Below are 26164 nucleotides of genomic sequence, written 5' to 3'. Positions count from 1 at the left end.
TTGATGATGCCAAGTTTGAGCGCGGAATCTTGGGACATGTGGTCTTCACCTCACAGCCGGTGGAAAACAATTGGGATAGGACTCGGGAAGAAATCATGTTCATGGATGCGATTATTAACGTTACTGTAGTATGAAGCAGAGCAGGACCGAGTGTTGTGGGAGCTGAACGAGGCCGCTGGAGCGATTGCACAACACACGCCTCACGAGCAGCGGAACTTTCATTATGCCACATTCGCCGGCGCCGCTTCCGCTTTTCCGGTCATGAGTATGAGGTAACACAGCTCTGTTTATCATATTAGATACATTTGAGTGTGTTGAAAATGATATTATAACGTTACTCTGTGCGTTCGCTCGGCGGCTGCTGTGAGACACTTGTTTGAGACACACTGCAGTAAACTAGATCGATTTTAGAATCATAGAATCATATTAAATGCTGGATGGCTTGTTTTGATAAATGGCATGCAATTAATTTTAAAACGTACTGTATGATGGAGAAAATGCTGTATTACTATTACTAAAAATAAAGCTGCATCTGATTATGCTATGTTAGCTACTTGACAAATTAATGTTTTTCTCTGAGGCATGGTAAAGCATGGTACTCGCAAAAAATCAAGAAAATTAGATTTAAACAATAAGACTAAATGTGTTGAGCTATATAACAATAATTAGTTTTCTGTCTACAAATATATCAAAACAGATGTTCCCTTGTCTATTATAACATGTAAATATTAAAGTGTCTTTGGTGTTTCCATGGTTTCTACAAAATAAAACCAGAAACCGATGGTAACGGGGGTATGACGCAATTGACAGGCGACTCCTCACACGTCCCGGAGCCTTGGTCAATTTTCTCACAATTTACAAATAGTTGGAAACATTTGGGATATTGTAAGTACTCAAGTGAACAAAATATATAACACTGGTCTAGTGGTTTTTGGATATTTTACTGCAAAATTCTTACATATTGCACCTTTAATACTGTGAATTCAGACATACTCTTTTCACCTATATAATAGGGAGATATGCGTATTCAGACACAGGGTTGGTGTCTGAGACAAATTATTAGCTCAGAGTAAGAAAGTCAACAGTTTTTTTTTTTTTAAGTAATCCATAAAGTTTAAAAAAATATTATTGACAAAAATGTATCTAAAAATACTGTCAAAATTCCACAGGAATTGAATATGACCAAGAATTATGAAAATGACATTGATGAGTGTCAGAAACAAGGTTTTTTTTTTTTTTTTTTTGAAGATTTCATGGAATATCAAATACATAAATGTTTTCATTTATAAAATATTTTAAAAATCACAGAATGCTGGGTCAATTTGACCCTCTTTAAGCTTTCTAGGGTTAATTATGATTTCTTATCTTGTTTTGGCCAAATTCTAAGGTCTACCTGTGCATGATCTTGTCTTGTTTAGTTTAAAGGGAACATCGGATGCAAAATTCACTTTTACATGGTGTTTGGACATAAATGTATGTTGGCAGTGTGTCTACACAACCACCCTATAATGATAAAAATCCACCCAGTGCTTTTTTATTAATCCCCACAAATCATAAGCACTTTGTCAGATCAAGCCGTTCACAGATTCTTGGCAAAGTGATGTAAATTTGCACAGGCCCCTCCCACGACTCTTGACGAACACTGCTGTTTTAGCATAGACCTGCCCTGAGTGAGCTGTACAGTCCGCCATTGTTTCGACACCGCGCAGGTGTAGACAAGAATGTCTCCAAACTAACTGAGGCGTTTTGTTATTGGATATAAGAATGAACATAGCAGTCATCCTTTACTCTCAAGATCTGAGCCGCTGAAGACGCAGTGGATTAATTTTGTTTTTGAAGGGAATGCGCCCCCAGATCTACCTATATTATAGGTTTTTTTTATGAATCTTTGCAAATCGCCTTTCCTAATAATGTGCTAGTTAGCAAGTTCCACGACGAATGCGGCTAAAGTTAAAGGCCAGTTCACACCGCACAGAAAAAACGCCAACAAACATGTCTGTTGGAGTTTGTTGGATCAGGACGCAGCCTCCGAAATGAGACGCAGCTAGTGTGATACCCCTGTCGGCGTCTGTTGCCGTTGGTCGGAGTTTGTTTTCACCCGACTGAACATGTTTAATCGACGTTTGTTGGGTCGGGGAATGTCTGAGCAGTGTGTTATGATTTTCCAACAAACAATAACAAACTCTGACGTAACCTGACCTGGTCACGAACCGTTGCCATGACGATGAGGCGAGTCCCTTGCAAAGACTGCTGTTTGATCGCGCCGGCGCCTCACGCACACACAACAAAGCACTGCAAACGTGACATCGCGGCTTGTTTATTATCAAAATTACAGTCAAACAAACATATATGTCGTCATTTCTATTTAGAACCTTCTGACTGTAATTCATAACTGCACGTTTCAATGAACAATGCATTAAGGTGATTGTCTTATTACAAACTGTGCACATTTTATGTAAAGATAACATGGTAACACTACAATAATACATACAATAGTTAATGACTAACAAGTAATTTTCAAATGTATTTTAATCGTTTTTGAGCATTTATAACTGCATAAATAAGAATGGTGAGTTCAATGCAACACCTGCCAAATAGTGTTTACAGCCCGCTCACGGAAGATAAGGGTGGGGTGAACAGTAGCTCATTATCATTTAAAGGGACATGCACCGAAATGGCTCACTGTGAACAGAGCTGTTTTTGACAAGGTAAAAGGGTGTTTTTTTACACAACCATTAAGAAATTTTAATCAAAAATGTTATAGACTTTTCATGAAGACCCTAAAGAATCATACTAAGTTGTGGAAAATTGTCATCCGATGTCCCCTTTAATAATTTCTTTGTCATGTTTTGTTTAGTTTGCATGGTTTTCCCTGTTCCTGTTTTCCTGAGTTCTCATTTCTAGTTTGTTGCCATAGTTTCTAATGGAGTTACGCACATGTTTCTTGCCAGAATGCTCTGAGAATGTTTCCTGTTAGCTGGGCAGTCCATTGACTTGTGAGCTATATTCTAAGTCTTCTGAAGTAAGATGACTGTATATAACATCAGAAGACAGACTATAACGCACACTGGTGATTTCACTGGCGGCCAAGAATCATATGGACTCGTATCTGGATGTTTTGATCATTTTGGAGCTTGACAGCCCCAGTCCTCATAACAAAGAAAGGATGCTTTTTGAAATGTATCTCAATATCTGAAGACTATATCTAGGTCTTGGTGCGTTTCTGCAGAATCCTTGCTAAAAAAGATTGTTATCAGGCTAAAATTTCAGTATTAGTTATCATCTGCTAAGTGATGCAAAGCCCAAATATCAAGATGTGTTATCATTACCGACCGAGACCAGGATTCGATCAATTTATGGTCAATTATGGATGTAATGTAGATTAAATTTAGCGTGAATGTAACTAAATAAAACCGGACTATCCACATAAGCAACCATTGATTAAAACCTTGCAAAAACATGCAGTTAAAACCATGAACCACCATCTAAACAGCAAAACGACTTGATTTTTTTTTTTTTTACATTCTTAACTCTCACTTTTACATTTTTGTGCAAGTCGGACTACATGCCCAGTACAGTTTTTATACTGCATATATGCCTGGTACTGGCAGGCAGCAGGGCCCCAAAGTGACTGTTTTTTCAAGATTCATTTCCCTGCCCTGTGGGATCCATGTGGAATGGGGATTTTAATCCCAGGCTGTGCATTCCCGTGATATGCAAGGTGCCTTCTGATGTACCTCTACTTTCAAGTGACTGAAAGGAAGAAAAAAATGGTAGTTGAAACTGAGGATATAAAAATCCATGTGGTTCCTAGAGTTTAACATGCTCCTATTTTACTTAATGACAGCAGAAAAAACATGAGCTGACATGAACAAAACCGGACGATCATGTTCTCCAGCATAATTTGAGAAGGAAGCAAGAAAATGTCTGTGCAAATGAAATGGCATTTTCAAAATTAAGCTCCAGCTGTCAGTGATATGTAATTGTAGTACTATATTTTATGATTCATATTTTTTATCATGATTAGACAAGTTAATTAGTCCAGTACTGCAGTTTCAGTTTGACCTGTTTCAGTTCACAATCACAATATGTTATCTAGTTATAAGACAGCATAGTTTCCCTATAGCCATTAGGGATGCTCCAATCAGGATTTTTTCAGCTGATACCGAATACCGTTTACGTTTTTTTTTTTTTGTCATCATGATTGGCCAATACCCATACCCTTTATATAAGTAATAATTAAGCTCTCTGTTGAATGTCAGTTTTTTTGTTTTTTTCAGATAAGTAATACCACAGAAGTTATTTACAGTAATGCTATAGATTGTTGTTTCAATTGAGAAGTACAACAAATATTAATTTTACAATGAACATTTTCATCAGGGCTTATGCAAAATGGGATACTCTGGCTCAGGCACGTGCACAGATAGACCTCAAGTGCTGTTCAAGCACCTGCCCTTTTGGCCTCTGACTAGATACGTGCCTTTTTGCAAGACATTTTTTATTTTATTTTATATTTTAGTTTTTGTTTAAATTTGGCCCGTGGCATCAATTCTCAATCAAAGTGTGTGCCCAAAAACATAATATAGTTAAGCAATATCACATAAGCAAGAGTGGGTTTTTTTTTTTCCAATATCAGCATGATTGAAAAATGTGATATTCATTTTATATAACAGATCCATAAAAAATAAGTTGATTATATGAATTGACTATTTTTAGACACAACGTTTTCAATTTTGACTGTTTTTGCTTTATTTTGCCAACGCAAATATTTATTTTGCTTATTTTGCCAAAATAGTTCCAAACAAAGCAGAGAAGATCATAGAGTCAGTGGACACTTGCTTCTTTCATGAATGAATCAGCCGGTTTGAGTGACTCGGTTGAATGAATGATTCTATGATTCACTTATTATGACTTGCCGCCACCTACTGGCAGTTTTAGTTTCATATATAATATTAACATTTCATTTTTCATAACATTTCATATTTCTATATTCAAAATGTTATATTTAGAACAATAATCTCATAATATTATTTAGGCATTGTAATTGCAGTGTAAATGGATTTTGATAAATGATGGATTTTGTTGATACCGATTTAATTGATATAACAGCCCTATATATAGTGTTAAATAGTGTAATTAATGAAGAGATGATCAACAATATGTAACTTTACTTTTTATGAATAATTACGAAAGGTGTGCTCTTTTTTTTTACTTGAGCACCTGCCTCCCAAAATGTCTGTGCACAGCCCTGCTCTGGCTTATTAAAGAACCTACAAGACTTAATGTCAAACTGAACATAATTACAACCCCTAAGGTGTAATTAAACATTGTCCGATATGTGACTGAGGACAAAAACAAATAGAAACACTGCAACTCCTAAATGAACAAAATGAATAGTCTGATACAAAAGTGATCAGAAATATTATTCAGCCAGTGCTGAGTATTTGTGTCCTTCCTTCCTACGTCCTACTTAAGTAGGTAAGGCAAGATTTTCTTTATAAATTCAAGCTTTTCTGCATTTTGGGGTCTATTCCTCTTTTCATCCAAAATATATGCAGCTGTACTGAATAGTCGCTCACCATCAACACTCAAGTGCTAAACTTGAAGCACTAGAAATAGAAATACAACATAAATTGTATAAGGTAATCAAATGCACAAAAACAGTGCATAATCTTCACAAAAGTGTTTATTATGATTAGTTAAATGCAAAGAGAGACACCAAGAACAGCAGCAGCTTTATTAGCTTGCTTTCACTTTAACACCGAATGCACTGTCTACGTTCACTTAAGACATAATGAATGTTTTAGAAGATACTCGCAAAAACTGGCATTTTGACACATAAGTGTGTGTATTTGACCGTTCAAGCCCAGTAAGATAAGTACTTACGCGCTGTATGAGCAGCAGCTTTATGTGCATGCGCTCCAGGTGTGTCACTGCGCTCAGAACCGTCTCACACATATCGAACGAGCACTGATTCATGCTTACTGCGCGTGAGCGGTTTCAAATCACTTGTTCCTAAATCACAAGGCTTAAAAACGCATTGTTTCTTGAGACCACATAATAATTTCACACTGGTGATGACATGACTGCGGCACTAAATCTGACGTCATCAATTTGCGATCAGTTGGTGAGATCGGCCTATTTCAGTGACTCCCGATGGAGTCACATAATGTGATTATCGGCCGAAGACTCCTATGTTCATTCTTATGTCCAACAACAGAACGCCGGGATTGCTTACGGACATTGTTGACGCTACAGCTGCTCGAGAGCAGAGAAAATGGCGGACAGCGTACAACTCGCTGAGGGCGGAAACTATGGTAATGAAGGACTGTCAGTCAGCGGCTGTGGGCGGGGCTTGAGCAGTGTGACCTCACAGCGCTCAGAGAATCAAAACGGCTTGTCTAACGAGACTGCTTTGGTTTAATGGGGATTTTTTTTTAAAAAAAGGAATGGTTGGATTTTTATCATTATAGGGTGGTGGTGTTCACACACTGCCAACACACATTTATGTCCAAACACCATGTAAAAGTGGATTTTGCATAATAGGTGCCCTTTAAAAGTAAGAATTCTGTCTCTCAGAAGCATTAAAAGAGCAATGGTGAGGCCAAAAACACGCACTGGATACAATTTACTGTCAGATTTTAGATATTAATCAAATAATTAAAAATGATTTGAAATTAAAAGTTAAATTATACACCATAACAAACATGCAGTATTCAGTGTGTTCTCTATATGATGAAGAGTTTGAGATTGAGCCCCTCCGTTTGTCTGGAGCCCCTGAAAAAAACGTATATTTACAACCCTGGTTATTTATTTGAATCATTTTTATTTTTATCAAACAAATTTGCTCCCACTGGGCCTTAACCACCCTTATATGCCCACTTGAATAAACAGTTCATTTTACTAACAGCTCTGGAGTCTCCAGTGTGGTCCCTTGATTAATGGGTCTGCAGATAGGGCATGTAATAGGTAAAGCATTGTCAGAATAAATAAAATGTTGAAAGCATTGACCTCTGTAATTACCAGAGACTTGGCATTAGGTGATGGCATTAAAATAACGTTCTCTTGCGTGTGTGTGTGATTTAATAACATACATATGACAACTGATTCAGCTGTAGAACTGAGAGCGGGTGGTGCCTCGCGGGCTGATAGGTGCTCACTATAAATCCTCAAAGGGGGAATTGAGCGCAACTAATACCATCTGCTGCAGAAACCCGAGGATGCTTTTCTGTCGCGCTCCGCTCTTCTGGCACCCCGCAAATCTGAAACAAATGACAGACTGCTGCATCCACGTGGGAATAAAAGAGTAACGAACAAAATGATACTTTTAACTGCAGTTGGATCACTCAGCACTTCTGGTCAATCCTGGATTTTAAACTGATCTTTTTCACGGAGACTATCTGGAATAACTGGGATGGCCAATGTGTCATTAATACATTTGGGAATTTTGCTTTTTATTGGACTAACAGTCGCAATGGCCAACGGTGGGTTTAGATTGCATTGCATTTACACGAAGAAAACGTATGTAGCCTACTGTTATTTGACTAAAATCATATACTTTTAAGCACAGAACACTTTATATTTGAAAACTTTAAATATGCCAGTTTATATTGTATAGACGCATAATTGAGGCGTTAGATGATGAATATGAGTTGTTTTATATCGAGGTGACTTCAGTGGTGCGCATTCAGTGGTGCCGACTATTTTAAAAGGAATGTTTTTTTAAAGAAATAAACATATTCTAAATTATGCAATGTAAATGTGAAAAAAACGTAATTTTCGGACGCAAAGCAAATTGTAATTTGGCGCCGCTGTCACAGGAACGTCAAAAACCTGATGCACAATGACGGCAGTGATCGAACAGCGTGAATCATATTGTTTACCTCATATTGTTTAGGTGAAAATACGCGCTCTGACTAAATCTTTACATATAAGTTTGAAGCCTTTTGTTTCGAATTTCTTCAGGGTTCAACCCTTCATTATTGGGTTGTGACCCTGTGCCTCACTGCATAGTTCGCACCCTGAATAAACTAAGGCTTGACCCTTAAAATAGGCTACTTTCAATGTCACCCATAATAAGGCGAAATTATAGGCCTATTTTTGACTTTAATACATTCTTACATGAAGCAGTTTTTTAGGATATTACATCTATCACATTCTTTTTAAGGTGAACGCTACATACTTCGAACGTTTAAAGTGACAATGTAAAACGATTTATAGAAAAAAGGTCAGATAGAAAGGCGTTTATCGTCACGTTTTAGTGCTGCTGCAACATGAGATCATTTGAATGAATAGAGTTGCCATTGTTCTAATTAAAGCATTTTCATATTCAGGCTTTTCCTCGTTTCGTGAAGATGCGCTTGTGAAAAACAAGGCGAAGGATTTAATTAAAGTATCAAGTGCGACTCCTAAGCAGTTTGGTGATTCTGCTAATAAACCTGGAGCGTGTTATTTCTGCCAGCTCCTAAAACCACGGAGGAGAGCCAAGAGATGCACATGTTACACCTACAAAGACAAGGAGTGTGTTTACTACTGTCACCTGGACATCATCTGGATCAACACACCAGAGTAAGTTTCTGAGGCTGTTGAGTTGCCCATCAAATAACGTCCGGATCAACAGGTGCTCGAACCCGACAAAGGCTTTTCTTTGCCGAGTGGGAGTGTGTTCTTGACATGCGGTAATATTTAATATTTTTTGGATGGATTTACTGATCCTCTTACTTTAAAGACAGAGTTGTATTAACAATGGCTATAACAATCTTTAATCGGCATTACATGGTCAATGGCATAACATAAATAATACTGAATAAATGTGACAACATTTATGAATAGCCTAGGCTACTTGAACACCATGTGAACATTAAAGCAACACTATGTAGCTTTTCGACCTTAAAATAATGTCTCTAAAATTATTTCAGTGGTAGAACAACTCTTAACTGGACGAATTCTACTGCCGCTTGTACCTGAGCAGTCTCTTAGCGGCTACAACCACACTCTGCAAGCTTCGTGTCCGGGGCTGCGTTCCAGTTCGTTTTTTTATGGCCTTCCGTCGCTAACTTCCCTCAATCTCGTTGAGTCGGATGTACGTCATTGCTTACGTTGCACAAGTGCCCACTACTGGCGGAACCCTTGCAAAGGGCTGAATTGGAACGTTCTAAGCCCTTGATCACTTGGAATCTGCTATGGAGTTGATTTATTATTTACATTTTTTCCCTTACAAAACTGTTTAATGTAGCATTCTGTATGTAAATAGGTGTGTTTTGGTTGTTTTAGATATTTAAAAAAAAAAAAAAAAAAAAAAAATTATATGTCAGAGTTGTTTGTGGTGGGGTAAATTAAAAGCGATATGCAGTGACGTCACAGCTGCCTGAAGTGTACATATGAAGTAGACTCGCTCCCTCTGTCAAAATTGAGGGAGGGGAAGTACTTAGGGAAGTTAGCGAGTGCGTGTCTAAAAGTGGAGTGGAACGCAGCCCGGGTCAGTACACACAGCCCCGCCCATCCCCTGTTAGGAAGAGTGCGACCTGCTTTACGGCATACGTCACATATTTTACTTGTAGCCCGGGTGGAGTTAGCCAACAGCTAATTATAAGACGAAACAATCTAATACGCAAGTCATAAACCATGCGGACAACATTTTATTCTATTATACAAATTACACCCTTTGCAAACAATGCTATACGAACTATGCGAGCAAAAAAACTAGGCTAACATACTAGAGTTATTTTTGTCAGTGTACTTTTCAATTCTGGAGTAACAATAAATAAAACTATGTAATGATATTTATAGAACATAGTGTAACACGGGCTACTTTACCTGGTCGGTAGACATGGTTTCCAAAGAGGTTTCGCCAGTTCCCTCAGCTTAGTCTACAAATTCATGTATACTGCGCTGCCCACAGGGAAGCTTATTACAGCGACAGTATTTACGACACTGGTAACAGACAATTGCGCTTATCAACCACATGGAGGAACCGTGAGCAAAAACGACCCTATAGGTCGTTTTTCAAGCACCTTATTACGACCTATATTTACATTTTAAAGTCATGCGCCCTCTAGCGGCGTAAAAATAATGACAGTGTCGTGTTACGTCTGTCGTCATGAAATGAAGTATGACTGTCGTTACCAATCAAAATGTGTGTTCATTTAAATGCAATGTGTGGACTTTTTACACCATTTGTCCTATTTCCATTTATCAAAACTCATTTTTTTATTAACGACTACAACCACCCCACCACTAAACCTACTCTTAGTGATTTATAGTGCATACACACTTCATGAGCACATGCATTTCCTGGGATCGAACCCACGATCGCATGATCACATAATTGCATATTGTTATATATTGTAATGCTCTGCCAGTTGAGCTACGCGAAACCCGAAATATACCGCAGACAAAAGGGAACAATGCATTAAAATGAAAGTGTCCTGTTGTCAATAGGGGCGCAACTTTACAAAACGCTCCTATGGGTCGTATTTCAGGGAAGTGACAAACATAGGCGTATTGGTTGGAGTATATGTCGGAGATAAATGAAACAATCAAACCACCAACTACTGTGACATTTAATTAGAAGAAAAATGGTAGAATAAAACAATTAAAATTTGGTTGCTGAAATGAAAAATAATGAATGAAAAATGTTTTGCTGCATTATATTTTAACTGTAACTGTAAAAAGAAAGTGAAAAGTGAGCTATTACATTTGGCAGTCTATAAAAACTCAACAGAGGCACGTGGACAAACCTTCTCCTTTCTGTCAAAACTGAATTATTTCTGGCCTGCCCCCTCCTTATCAGAGATAAGATTGCAAACGTCTTGTGTAGTTTAAACAATTCACATTCATGAATCTTATCCAAAATGTTCATAATAACAATTTATTGTGCATGATGATGATTAATTTTCCTTAGAGTAACTTATCTTTATTGAGAGAGCCATAGTAGTTTCGGGAAATGTTTCAGCTTCTGCTACGAGCTCCGTCTTAGTAAATTAGCAAAACTATATGTTTTTACTAATGGCATTTTAATTTGTGTGTGTGTGGGGGGAGGGGTGATTAATATTCTCAACCAGTTGTCTAGCATATAATACTGGCTAAAGAGAAAAGACGGAGATCAAAGAGATGCTTTCATGACAGGATGTTTGCAGGAGTAACTCTTAGCAGATGAGGCCTTTAGCTCCCTGAGTACAGCTGTTCAGATTTACTGAGCCTCGGAATCTGCTTCATTCGACATAAGAGTCATTTATTGAGGTGTTACCAAAAAAAACACAAAGTCTAATGAACTGAAAGGTGGCCCGTGATGAGCTGAACTGAGATATGTCATGTAATCAATGAGCTGTTACACTCCTCAAACTAAGCCTGCTGTGTATGATCAGTCTTAGGGTCTGCACTTTTGAGCTGAGGTGTATTTTTAATGAAACGCATAGATTGTGTATTTTATTGCATCTGTTATTCTTACTGAAAAAATTACTACATTTACATGTTCAGTATTACTACTACATCTTCTAACTTTCTTGCCCATGAACACACAGAATCTGCTCATGCTGAACTCTGCTGAAAGCTCTAGATTTCTGCAGAACTGATACGCCTGTCATTCTCTAAAGTTCTATGCTTCCTTGTAACTCTTTGGGAAAAAGGTTCAGTGTGGTTCTATATAGAACCCTAGGGGTTTTTATTCAATTTTAAAGAACTCTTTATGCCAAAAAAAGTTCTATATAAGGAGAAACATCTTAAATGATTGATAATGCTTTAATGTTTAACAGCTTATTTCAGTTTTTTTTTTTTTCTAGTGATAAAGTATAAAAAAATGAATTAAATGAATTAAAACAAATTAATTAAAACTATATGCATAAAATGATCCCACGATGGTTACCCCTAAAAAGTTCTACATGTGAAGTGCCTGACAGAAGCCTTTAAGGTTCTGTACTCATAGAACAAACAAAGGTTCTACAGTATATAGAAAATTTATGAATTCATGAAAACTAAATCCATAAACCCTTAAAAGTTTCTACATACGAAGCACTTGAAAGAACCCTCTAGGGTTCTTGAACCTTTTCTTCTAAGAGTGTGCTTGTTTATTAAACATTAAGGCTCATTTAATAATGCTGACAGCTATCAATAAGGGTCCAGTTCTCTCAGTTTTATGTGTTTTACCATATTCCAATCCATGCTCATAGGTGTTTGTACAGTGAGGTTGGGATGCCGATCACATTCATAATCTGGGATGGTGCTGACAGTTTTCTGACCTCCATATTATGCATGGTTCAGTGTCACATTTCAGTCCTCTTGAACGATTGTGTATGTAACCTGCTCCATGAGTGCAAACGAGAGATCAAACTAGGGCAGTGAAACACTGCATAAAGACTCTAAGCACACATTAAATCCTTCTGGTTTAAACTTTCAGCCTCTGACATTTTAAGGTGGATGGAGACATGATATACAGTATAATTTTGAGGGAGAATTTGAACTTTACATAAAAAAAAAAGAAGCTGGGTCAAATCCTAAGTAAATCAAAGCATTGAAAGCATTTCTCACTTTCACTGTATGCCTTTAAGCAGTGCTGCAGTAGTGTTTTCTGTAACTCCAAGGTCATACTGTAACCCTTTCCCCTTTGTGTATTGGCAGGCGCACTGTCCCATATGGCATGTCAAGTTATAGAGGCTCCCAGCGGGTACGGCGTTCTGCTGAGGGCAGCGTAGGAGGTCAGCGCTGCGCGTGTGCTTTACACAGCGACCAAGAGTGCACCACTTTCTGCAGTCAGAGGTAATAATAAACCCTCAAACCACTAAAATACCAACAGCTCATTGAAAAAATGTGCCTCTACCTACATTTTTTTCAAAACTCCAAAAAACAAAACAAAGCTTTACATATAATTCACTGCAGTTTTCAGTTGAAATGAAGAGTAGAGGCAGTAAAATACCGAAAACTTACAATTCCATTTTGTATTTTTACATTAAGTATGTAATTAATGTTCTATTTTTTAAAACCAAGTATAAATCTCATTAATTTAGTGTTTTGTATATATTTTTACTCCATTATAACTAAAGGCAGTAACCATTTAAACAATATATTTTATTTGTAAACAAATGTTCAGCTGTTAATATTTTTGGATCATCAGTCATCAAGCTCAATAAACACTGATCACAGATATGAAGATGTACCTTTAATTTCACCAAGCTGACTGCTCACTAAAACCCCCACAGTCATCATGTTTTCAGGCCATTTCAAGTTTGATTTTGACGTGACATAAAGTGGTGATATCTAAGTGGCTTACTTACTCTAAGCTGTTTACTTACATTTTAATTAATACTTCCATTGACGCTGACCATTCAGGCTGATTCGAAACGCAAATGAAAATAAGAGGCAGGATTTATCGCACAAACCAATCATATCCAATCATAACTGATCATATCTAATCATAGCACGATGGAGGCATTGCCTCTTCTCACGTGACTTTCCCCCATTTATTCTCAATTACCCCCCACTAAACCCAGCGCAGGCTTTAGGGGGTCTGTTAAAACTCAATGGGCTCAGAAGAGGCACTCCTGCTATACCTTTACCGGTGACTTTTATGCTTTTTAATGTCACATTTTGTAATATTTGCATTGATTTATGTTTGTAATATGGATTTTTTTCTCATCCAATTTTTTGAGGAGGCACTGTCTCCCTTACCTCCTCGGAGGAAATGCCCCTGGTTGTGCGTTATTTTCAAAAAAATGTAATAGAGCGTTAACCTTTTAGTGCCATTCATTTCCAAACTGCCACAATATAACTACCAACATAATAACATTGCCAGATTCACATTCGTCTGTTTCAGATGAAACTAAACATGCTTTTAGTGCCACTCATTGGACATGTCACTTTGAAAGTGTTACGAAATGTGCAAGAAATAACGTAATATCATTTAGCAGAAATGTCACCACAGGCACATTTTTCCTTTAAGCCTGGGTTTTGTGTCTAATGTGTATCTGAATGGGATGTGTTGATTCATATAGATTATGTAGTAATATAGTACAATTATTTGTGTCTTTATCTAAATAACTTCAAACTTTAGGCGCATACAATGTAACTCTTTTCATTAATAGAATTGAAAATAACTTACACCAGCTTTCGCTATCCCATCAATACTTTGTTTTCTTTTCCATTGTTCTCCTTCAGTAGGGGCAGATCAACATGATCATCCATTGGAGCACAGCTAAACTGATATTCACACATCTGTTGGACTGCCTCTTCATTCTTCTGTCCCAACACCTGGAGAATCACCTCAGAGAAAAGGTTCATGTCTGTCCAAAAGGAAGGCCATCAGAATTCCATTACGGAGAGGGAGAATTAAAGAGCTGAGTGAAGGAACAGAATGTTTTAGGGAGTATTTACGCTGTGATTGTGAAAGCATTACATAACAGCACCTAAGCTAAAGAAGAAGCAATGCATTGACCACCACTCTCAACGTGACCATGTGTGTCATATGCATTTAAGTGAAATGTCTGTGATGGTCTGAATTTGACTTGCCACTACAACCTGACTTCCAAATCAGACATGTATGGTGGGGTTGAATAAGCATTTTAATGCAGGATAAATAAACTTTTTAGACCAATCGCCATCATGTAATGGTAAATGACTTTCTTAAAATATGTCTTGAACAATATATTTAAAATAAAATGTACTGTACAGAAAACTCTTCATTGCAACATTGGCTTATTCTAAAAAATATGTTTGTATTTAATATGGTCTTTCATAATTTGATACGTGTATTAAGTGTCCTTGTGAGTATAAATAATTAACGAATAGACAAAAGGAAAATTCCTGGCTCTCTCAGAGCATAAAAGAAACCATGTATTTCATGACTAACCACAAGATGTCCATTTTAAATGCCACAATAATATACAACATATGAATAACTGTCTGAGATACAGAGTATATGCAATAGATTATATATTTATTACACTAACCAAACATTTTACAATACATTCTCCAAATTGAAATAAAATGACAATATTATATTATATTTCAAACCATTACAAGATAAACCATCCTTTATTTATTCAAAGCTTTTAGTCTTTTTTTTTTTTTTTTTTTGAGTCAAAAAACTTTGAGTCAAAGATGCTGATAAAATGCATTAACTGAAATGGATTGTGCCTGTTCTCACTTTTCACGGCTCACATTTGTGCAAAAAGTCCTGTAGAGATTCTCTGTTTATTATTAAATTAAAACCTTTTCTGTTTTTATATCCGTGAGTTGTATTATTGTTTGTTCCATATGGAGCTCAACTGTGAGCAACAAACATTAAACTAGAGAATGTTGAGATTATTCTGCTGAGCTAATTTGAAACTTGCGGCTCAAATGTAAAATTAATGCCTTCTGGCCTCAGGCTAGAATACATTCTCTCATTACTTCACAAAGGTACGTCTTATCCTTTCACACGGGGGGCCAGGCAAGAATTGTTTGCTGTCTTGGAATGTGCCCTCAATACACCCTCCTAACCGGGAAATAAGAGGTCATTTCCCATGGTGCATGATGGGAGAAACACACAGAGAAGTGTACATCAAAAACAGGTGTATCACAGTTCTCATCTAGAAATATTGTGTTCAAAGACAATAGGCTTTGTGATTTTACTTGTGATTTTACATTACTTCAACTCTTTAATATTGTGAAGATCAAGCCAAATAAGAATGACATGTGTTTCATTCATTTCAACATTTCACAGCTTATCTGTGTAAAAGCACTTTTTCACAGACATCTGTCTACAGCAATGGCAGTAAAACTTAATTTTATCTAAAATATGGTAGTTTAGTGAATGAGAAGGCTGGCCAGGCTTCAATGATCTAAAAACATACCAGTTTTTTAACTGTAAAATAAAATGAATGGGCATTTGGATCCTAAAGAGAAATATCTCAGTGTTCTACACACAACCTTTGAAAATATTGCATGTAATTGATGCAATAATGATGCGTTAATGAAAATGTCTTTTTGTTGGCTGCATGCTGATTTCAGGCCAGTACTCAAACATTTATTATACTCAGCTGACACAGAATGAACAATTTCTCAGATTTTTACAAGACCACCAAGGGACGACCATGAGTGAGGTTAATCCACATGAATCTATCACCAAAAACAAAACTCGTTTAACATGTGTTGAGTGAGAAATTTAGCATTTCTTTTCATATGACCATAGTGAAGCCTGACTGCAGAAAATCTCCCCGGGACACTCCATATTTTTCCTGGAGCATAGTTACTTTTTTGCTTGATGTGTCCCCTTCAGGATGACTTACTACATTTAAAGGCTGATTTTGGCTCATTGGCACATTTTATCTGCAGAGCATGACAAAGCTACTATAGCTAATATCTATAATAGTTTAAACAGAAACATTCCCATCCAAGAGATCATGCAATACATTTGTTACCAAAAGCTACATACTTACAAAACATGTCAATATCACTTTACTTCTCTGTAACAGATAAAAGACACAATTTTGCAATTAAAAGGTAACATTTCGGCACTCCTGTCACAAATTGATGTTTTATGGAGTCCTATTACATTCTTCTGTAGTGATTTTGGTCTAGCCTCACATGAGGGCACCACAAATGTAGTTATTTATAGTCTTAAATATTAATATTAATATTTTGCATTAATATTAATATTGAGTCAGATGATTCCTTCCAATATTTCGGGGCACCAGTCAAGGAGTCTACACTTCCATTCCACCTAAATCTTTCTGATTTATCAGAGGTTTTAAAAAAATCATGAAACATTATGTCCAAAACACATTCCACCTTTGTCACATTCTTGATTTCATGCTAAAAGATTCATATCAGGTGCTGCTGGTGTGAATCACATACGATCCATACACAAGAATCTTCAACCACATTGAAAAAAAAAAACATTTTCTTCCTCAATATTTTTGTCTTGTTTTCCATTACAAATATCTAAAAATTCTTATATCAAGATACATTTACTTGAGAAGCAAAATGACTTTTTGAAAAAATGTCAAAATTAAGTTTATGCTTAAAATAAGAACAAATATCTGGCAGTGGAATAAAGGGAAAACAAGATTATTTTTCTGACTCCATTGGCAGATATTTATTCTTGTTTTAAGGACAAACTCGCTTCATTTTGATACCTTTTTTTTTTTTTTTTTTTTTTCAGTAAACAAGACCTAATATATTTAGTCAATGTGCTTCTCAAGTAAATGTATCTTGATTTGAGAATATTTAGATATTTGGGTTACACTTCATTTTAATGTGTCCTTGTTAAGGCCAGGACAAACCAACCTGATGTCAAAGAACTAGCGACAATGGCTTGGTGTGTTCCGGGCTTTATATGTTTAAGTACTGAGTAATAATATAATTGCTATAGGGTTAGGAGTAGGGTTTGGTTTAAGGTTAGTTGCATGTAATTATGCATAATTTACTGTTACTACAATAGCACGTATATGTAACACGTAACAAAGACACTGAAATACAATGTTACTGATATTTGTACTGGAAAACAAGACAAAAATAATTAGGAAGGAAATCATTTTGGTTACAAGTTATTTCGATAGTCCATTTTAGACATTCTACTAACTATAAGTAATTTTGCAACTACATGTCAACTAACAGTCATTAGAATATTAGTAGACTGTTAGGTTAGGGTTCGGGTTAGTAGAATAAGTTGACATGTTGTTGCAAAGTTACTTATAGTCAGTACAATGTCTGTTGAAGAGCATCAAAATAAAGTGTTAGCAGATATTAAGCAGACAGTCTGCTAATACTCTAATGACTGCTAGTTGACATGTAGCTGAAAAGTTACTTATAGTTAGTAGAATGTCTAAAGTACTCTATCGATTTTTGATCATTGATTTTTTTGCAGTGAACATTAAATATGAATCACATTATTGCCTGTTTGATGGATCTGCTCATACACCATTCATCAGTTACTGTGGAGAACATCAGTCACAGAGGGGAGACTCTCACATAATAAAAAAAATAATGCGAATATGGATTCATTTGTACTCAGTGGGACCTAGACCATGAGAACACAAGAAAAACAATTCATCTTGAGCGCCACCTGTTCTTTCAACCATATTTTTAACTAATAAGATCTCCTGTCCCCTCATCTGCCTACAATAGGTCAAATAAGGTTCAACTCAAGATGACATTCATTCACCAAACAATAAGAGATGCTTCTCCGAAGATTTGCTGCAGTTATGTGCGGTTCGTTCACAGTTCAGAAAACGTTGTCATGCATTCACTACAAATAATCAAACCTGCAGAGGAATTCAAGAAAACCTGACCATATGGTAATATTGCAGTTGTTCACATTCAGTGTATAGCACAGTCATTTTCAACATGGTGTAGTTGTTCAAACAGCAGATATAGCTGTCCAGCTCAGTTTGTTTGATCATTAAGTGTTATACATCCACAAGTGAAAGCCAAAATAATAGCAATAGCCGGCCCCTAATGGATTGTAAGTCCATTCCAGCAGCCAAACTGTAGTCACGATATAACAGACAGCTTCATGTTGGTATAGTGGTTCATGTAATAATGAAGAGTTGTGAGCTTAAAAATGTATGTACTCGAGTGGTAATACTGTATGAACTAATAAGACTTGTTTTCAGAGAATATATCTTGAATTAAGTTTGTTTTTCTTACACCTAAATATTTTTTTCTTTCACAAAATGTTGTTCAATTTGTATGCTTAATAGGGTAGAAAATAGTTGTAACTACTGACTAAAATGTAACATTCTGTGAATATTGGGCTGAAATTTGCATAAAACTGAACATTTCTCAGATTCCAGCAGGACACAGCTTTTGGTCAAAATAGCAGTTCTAAACCCAGAATGTTATTAAGTAAATAAGTGCCTGTCTTGTTTTTCAGCACACTGCTGTGAGGTCAGAGGTAAGACTACTTATTGGTGGGTTTGGTCTCATGCCAAATTTCATTGAAAGTCATACATATTGCATTGGTTTCCCTTCTGATTTGGAAATAGCTGGGATTCAGTGTGTCAAACTGTGGGATACAGCAATCTATCAGATGTTCTGTAAGAAAAGTCAAGTAAACTATTGGCCTCATGAGGATTTATCTGCCAGGAATTTCTTTCATCCAGTTAACAAGTGGAGGTGAAGAAAGAGGAAAGGCTTCTTAGTGTCCACTGGGACGCATCGAATGGAAATGGCAACACAAGCAAGAGGAAATGTTTAGCTCTCCGCCTGATTGCACAAAACAACACAAAGCACTGGAAAGTCAGATTTTTCTTTTTTTATGAGAAAAATTAATTGCCAATACATCTGTTAGTTTAGTTTCAAGCAGCATTTAAATGTACAAGCAATTATTTAAACACATTTAAAATCAGTTTAATACATTTGCTAAGTAGTGTGTTTTTGATCCTGATATTCAAAACATCACAAAATGAAAATATCTTGAGATTATTAATAATGTTGATGTAGTTGTGAAAACGATCCCCATTCACACGGATCCGTGAAAACTAACATACACAACTAAAATAGCTGTATTCTGCTGCCAGGCCAGTAGTTTTGTAAAGAAACATTACGCACGTATAGACTGAACATGTAACATGCATGACATCACCGTTTCACAGATTCATGATTTTATAGTTTACATGGGGATGATAACGATATCATTTTTACAAACTTGCACTTCGAAACCAGTTTTCAAAAATTTGCATTTTCAGGCCCCCAAAATGGCGTTGTCGTGTGAATTACCATGGCACGTGGTGTCATGTAAACAGCCCTAACGCAGGTAAAACAGAAACCTCATGTGACAGGAACCTGAGCCTCAACGTAATACAGCGTTTACAGATATAGGCCTCATATATTTTTTTCACCAAAACATTCCGTTTACACATTTTTCTCAAAATTAGCTGGTTGTCTGTGATTTGGCTCATAAAAAGTGTTTGAGCATGGATCTGCGAGAATACTGCATTTGACAAAATTCACAATTGATGCAATATTAATAAATAGCTACAGTTAAAATATACAAGACACAATTGTATAAAATTCAATTGTTGTGGATTAAATTTATGTTTGATATTTCAAGAGCTTAAAAAGGCCTGTTCTTTTGTTTTGTTAATGTGGTAAAGTCTCCAGAACATATATGGTATGCCTCCCAGTAATTTGGCAAAAAGGTGCTCTTTGAGTGTCACTGAAGTCAGTTAACTGCTCATTTGATTCTTTCAGGGCAAATGTAAAGCACCCCTTAAAGGAACGTTGGATTGCTGACATTGCAGTTGCTGTAAGCTGAATGGTAATGTGGATGGATGCATCTAAGGCTTTTGTTACCAGATAATATACAGCAGTAAAAACGGGTTGATTTAAATGCTGCCTGACAGGTTTTCAAGACTTGAGGTTAATGCTCTACAATTGAAGTAAACAACTGCACACATGACTGTAGGTTATCTTCTGAATTGTGGATCTTGTGAAACACTCTAAAATGGTATCATTTCAACATCTATGTTTCCATCCATTTAACGTGTCACAACACTTTGTCATTTGTCTTGATTTCCTTCATTTGTAATTCATCTCAAAGAGTGTCATTGACTTTTCACTGCAGGTGTAACATTGGCACCCCTTTGATTTGACCAAACAATTTAAGGCAGAAAATAAACTTGAAACTTTTAAATGTAAACTTTTAATTTTGAAATGTTTAGTCACTGATTAAATGTCTTTTTCCAAATGTCATCAGGATTCAAACAGCAGTAATCTTATGGGCACCCGCCCATCTAACAAAATATATTATAAGAACGTTTTGCTAATGATTCCATTAAGATATTAAAGCATTATTTCCTTTAATTTAATTTGATCATTTTGAAACATTGTGGCAATGTTACTTTTGAATGTTCTTGGAACATTCTGAAACAAGTAGTAACATTTTAAATAGTTAATGATTATGAACATCCAACTAAAACATTTCAGAAAAAAATGTTCCATGAACAATGTATAGATAATGTTTTTGTAACTGAGCAAACATTCTATTACCATTACTGGAAGAACATTTGTTCATAACTGAGAGAACCTTGCCAGAACGTTCCCAGTTCCCTGTTAAATGTGAAGTGTAATTTCTGTGCCGCCAGCAGCACCAAACACAACTGTTGCTCTCACACCATTGGTTGAAAATATGCTGCTAAATCCCTCCCAGTCTGGCCATTTAAACACACAGACTCAAATTCCATTTGGTGCCACAAACTGCACACAAATTACGCATATCACCTTTAACAAATTAAACTTCTGATCCTAATAACTCTTGTCAACATATGTAGTTGCATCTGTTGCATTTGGCTGTTGTTCATTTTGTTGGCTCGTGGTCTCACAGATTCAGGGGTGGGTCTCCCAAGTGCTCTCCTGACATTTGATTTGCAGCCGTATAGTGATGAAGCATGACATAAAATGTGTTTGTAACATAAATCAACAAAACACATGGTGGTGTGTTTCCTTTCATTCACAATCAAAGCCTAATTAAAAGGTCTTTGGAGTTTAACATTGAACAAATGCTAAATAGCATAATAAAGATCAGATCCAATCATCCAATCTTCACTTCTTTTAAGAACATTATTTTATCAATCTCTTACGAATGGCTTGTCTGTAAACTTGCGCATCTCATGCTTTATTGACTGCATGTTGTATGACGGGTCTGAGCATCTCTAGAAACAAATCACCAGTGGTTTAAGAAACAGACAAACAGGGCATGCATTCAGGACATTCAGGCAGACTTAACAGACTTTGCAAAGACACTGGGAAATAGTAAGCTTATGCATTCCACCAGGTACTGTTTGGCACTATGGCAATATGTGCATACAGATGTGTTGCGCTTTTGCAGCCAGAGAAAACAGAATATAATAATTAATTCAGTGGGAGATAAACATTCCAGTACTTCTGGGTCATGGCTGAAACAGGCATTGATGATACAGAGCATGTTCAGATTTGAAACAGCATCATTGACAGAATAAAGTAGATGCCAGACCAATGTTATTCACTTACTTTGCTTGAAGTTATGTGTTGCGCATGTAATCATGAATTTTTTTTTTAATTTTTTTTTTTTTTGAACTGGCAACTAAGCCAAGATCCTGGCATTGGTTCAGCTCATTTTTATTTATTTATTTATTTTATTTATTTTTTATTTATTTTTTTATGTAAAACTTAAAAGTTTGCATAGTTATTTATGGTAGGGGAAGATATCCCCTTAAGAAAAATGTTGAGCATGTTTTAACCCTAATGTTTTAAAGTTGTAATGTAATGTGAAATACTAAATCTACTATTCTATTTAAAATAGTTTTTTGACAATTGAATAACTGAACAACTGATGACAGAAATAAAGATTAATCTGAAATGTACATTTATTCTATTCTTATATACAGTCATACTATGAATATAAATACATATTTAATTGCCCATTTTTTAACTGAAGATATGTCAGTAGCAACATTATGAATTGAAATTAACCAATAGGTTTTAATAAATAGCGATAATCTCTGAAATGTACATTTTTGAAAAATAACTAGAAACTACTTAAGTATTAAATTAAAAAATTATAACAACACGCCATACCCCAAATTATTTACTATAATTAATTTAATTCAATTATTTTGGCTGACTTAAATTTTATTGTTGCCATGACTTAAAATCTGAAAATCCAATAACCTATGTATCTTATGTAACTTATTTAAAATGAAAAGTTTTACCAACAAAATTCAAAATCACATGAACAAAATCACATGAACACTCAAAATGAGTCAAAATGTACAGATAAAAACTCATTTAACTCCTGAACACTTAACAAAACTGATCATGTAGAGCAGACAAACAAACTTTCACTAACACCACAAGACAACATGATCACATTCATTATTCCTGCTCTTAAAACCTAAAACAATTTTTCAGAGAAGGTCTGTTTGAAGTATTCTTCCATCTCACCTGCTGTGCTTTTTCTATTATGATAAAAACAGACTGTATCGTAATAGAAAAGCTGAATTGACATACATGTTCCAATTTGTTTGGTGTTGTTGGTGATTATATTGTTATCACTGTGATTGTTGTAGGATGGCCTGAGTAAGATCAAAATTTCATTTAAATTATTGTGTTCAAATTTTAGCTTTTTTTCTGGAGAGAGACTTTTAGATATCTACTGGTAAACACATTTGTAGAAATGTATATTTAAGCCTTGTGCATATAATTGAGTATCTGTTCCAAAAGTTAACACCAAAACTATTTCCACACGCCCTACTGTAACACCTTCAAAACAATTAAAACCTTTTTTAAAAATCCTCCATTGCCAGCCATACAAACAAGGTGCTTAACAAAGGCGTCTCTCCTGAGTTGAGTGCAAGGAAATCTTCCACAGAAAATTAGGAATGTTTTGCTCATGAGAACCAAAATCTACAAGAATTGAGTTGGTAGTTTAAACATTAGATTCGACACTGACATCCAAAAAACACAGTGTTGTTGTTGTGCCACAGAGCTCAAGGCCAGTGTTTTTACAGGTCAAAATTAGCAAGGTCCAGGTTTGTCACTTAGGTTCATGAAGTGTAAAATGATTCAAGTGTACGTAATGTATGATTCATGAATATCATATGAATGAAAGAAGAAATGATGACATCATCAGAGATTTAGGGCCAGCTTGCACCAGCGTAAACCCTCTTTTGCCGTTAAAAAAAAAAAAGAGTATTTACTAATGACACCCAGTGAAAAATTAGCGCTGAAAAGGTGTGGACACGGTTATTTTTGCAGCTGAACTTATTGCATATACATTTGTAGGAGTTTCCCTTTCAAACCCAAAATTTATGGGAGGAGAGTATTTAAATGAATCACGCAAGGTGATTTACTGATGTTTGCGCTCGTCAATTAACTGACGTTTGCGCCATTTTTAACCGCCCCCCCCCCAAAAAAACCCTTCTTAAACCAGACCCTAACTGGTAGATTGCGTTGGTCATTATGGAAGTCGTCAGTAGATCAAGCGCAGAACTTTCCACTCCCATCGGCGCTTTTTTGGAACTGCGCTCTCACGCTAATTTGCCCTGTTTAGTAAATCTGGCCCTTAGACTGCTTCATAGTACAGTTCTCAGGAAACCTGACTCCAGTCAACTCCTGATCCCTTCACCCCATTATTTTCTTCCTCTCTGCACTCAATGACAGTAAAGACAAAAGATCCTTGTCTTCAGGTTCTGTCAACAGGTCTCTCCTGTCAACATGCTGTTAGCATGCAATGGAACAATTTCTTGAGTCAGTTCTTAACTATATATTATACAATACCATTCAAAAGTTTGGGATCAGGAGAATTTTTATTTATTTTTATTTAGTTTATTTAAAAAAAATTAATACTTTTATGCATTACATTGTTCAAAAGTGACAGTATAAGGTCATATTAAAATAAATGCTTTTCATTCTAACTTTCTAATTACCAATGAATCCTGAAAAAAATATATAGTTTCTACAAAAATCTGAAGCAGAAACTGTTTTCAACATTGATAATAATCAGAAATGTTTCTTGAGCAGCAAATCAGCATATTAGAATGATTGTGACACTGAAGACTGTAATGATGTATATATATATATATATATATATATATATATATATATACACACATTAATTCCTTCTTTTTGTTCTCTCTCCACCCTACTATCTTTATTAAACTATAATTGAAAAGTTAAGATTTTTTTAATATAATTTGATAGCATACAAATGTTGGAAACAGCGTGACCTAAAATGTGTATAAACTTCACCTGATGTGAATATTTACATTTATGATGTACTAAAATTCAAAGTGGCCATCAAACAGAGTTCGTCAAAACACTGAACAGCAGCCAGGGATCCCAGCAGTGACCCGAAAAAGCTTAAAAAACAAAGACAGCTACAATGATTTAACAATGATTTATACCTCAGATGTTTCATTCCAGAACAATACAGATGTTTATATGAAAAACTACATTGGAGGAATTTTTTTTTTTTTTTTTTTGACACACAGGTGCAGGTAAATGGCTTGACTATGTGACCTAGGTTATTGGAAAAATTACAGGATCACATTTCAAACCACAACACATTAAACTACAATGTCAACCTGTTTATTTATTTATTATTTAGTTGAGTGGTGCATAACTTGTTTAAATAACAGCGCTCTCCAACCTCAAGAGTTCATTTCCTTAGGATCATTAAGTCCAGAGTTTGGCTGCATGGCGTTCAGAGAAAGAAAGGCTGAAGGCCCCGAGGCAGAAGGTTAATATGGTCTTTTTGCTTGCAGAGTGAAACAGGAAAAAAGTTCCCAGGTTGGTTGTTCATCACAGCAGGAGTAATGGGAGAGAGTTATGATTTATGTTTCTGTAGAGTAAGGACATAAGTAACTTGACTTGACTATAGGTCTATTCCTACTTTCCACTGTGGGAGTTTTTCTGCTTAATGAAGTGAACAGTGACGAAAAGCAACACAGTTGTTAACAAAAGAGTTAAATTAGTACTAAAAGGAAAAACTCCCTTCTTTACGGATGGCAAGCCAAATTTGTTTACCCTTATCCTAACACAATTAGTCATTTTAAAACATACGTCATAAATTCTGAGAGCCATTAAAAATGATTATTGCAGTGCTCAGAAGAGACGGTTCAGCTTCCCTCAGGTCTGTGTGTGTCTCCACAAAGGCTTACAGCACAGCTCACACAATTTGTAATGAGAATGCCATTGCCAATAAGCATTTCCAAGGAGATCATGCGGGTCTGGGAAATATTAAAATTGTTTGAAGAGTTGCAGTCTCCATTATGCAGTTACAGCTGTGTTTTCCTTACAACTAGATGAGAAGGGTTAACATTATTTTCCTTAATTGTTATTTTCCTGCTTCATCCCATTTCTTGGTTCATTTTCTTCAGCTTGTTAGTTTAGAGTTTTTTGTTTTGTGGTGACACTAAGCTGTCAAAACATCTTTTAGACTTTTACTGATAAGGACTGTGAGATGTCTGAAATCCCGCTCTAGGAGAAGGAAATTAGCAGCATTTTGAGATGGTGTCAAACTAATCCTCTGGAAAAGTATATCAGATATCCTACACTCACTATACCGTCTTCCAGCCTCCATACTAACTAACAAACTTCTCATTTGCAACATTGAAACTTTTATTGAACGGAATTGAATCAACATTGAACTGACTCAAAATGAATCTTTTATTTCGAATCAGTGGTTCGGAGCGTCAAATTCACGTGATTT

The 26164-nt window shown here is 35.9% G+C and overlaps 1 protein-coding gene across 1 annotated transcript; it reads left to right on the top strand.

Annotated features, from left to right (window-relative positions):
• Positions 1-7122: 7122 nt before the first annotated feature.
• On the top strand, positions 7123-15215 carry LOC127522973 (endothelin-3). The gene is made up of 4 exons (XM_051913372.1): positions 7123-7484; positions 8334-8568; positions 12616-12753; positions 14149-15215. Exons 1-4 carry the CDS (start codon positions 7415-7417, stop codon positions 14165-14167), a joined length of 462 nt encoding a protein of 153 aa, XP_051769332.1. The 5' UTR covers positions 7123-7414; the 3' UTR covers positions 14168-15215.
• Positions 15216-26164: the final 10949 nt, after the last annotated feature.

The sequence above is a fragment of the Ctenopharyngodon idella genome, chromosome 11 (genome assembly GCF_019924925.1).
Source record: "Ctenopharyngodon idella isolate HZGC_01 chromosome 11, HZGC01, whole genome shotgun sequence".
Classification (NCBI taxonomy): Eukaryota; Metazoa; Chordata; class Actinopteri; order Cypriniformes; family Xenocyprididae; genus Ctenopharyngodon; species Ctenopharyngodon idella.
The sequence above is the reverse complement of the archived record's forward strand: the minus strand, read 5'-3'. Positions and strand labels throughout refer to the sequence as shown.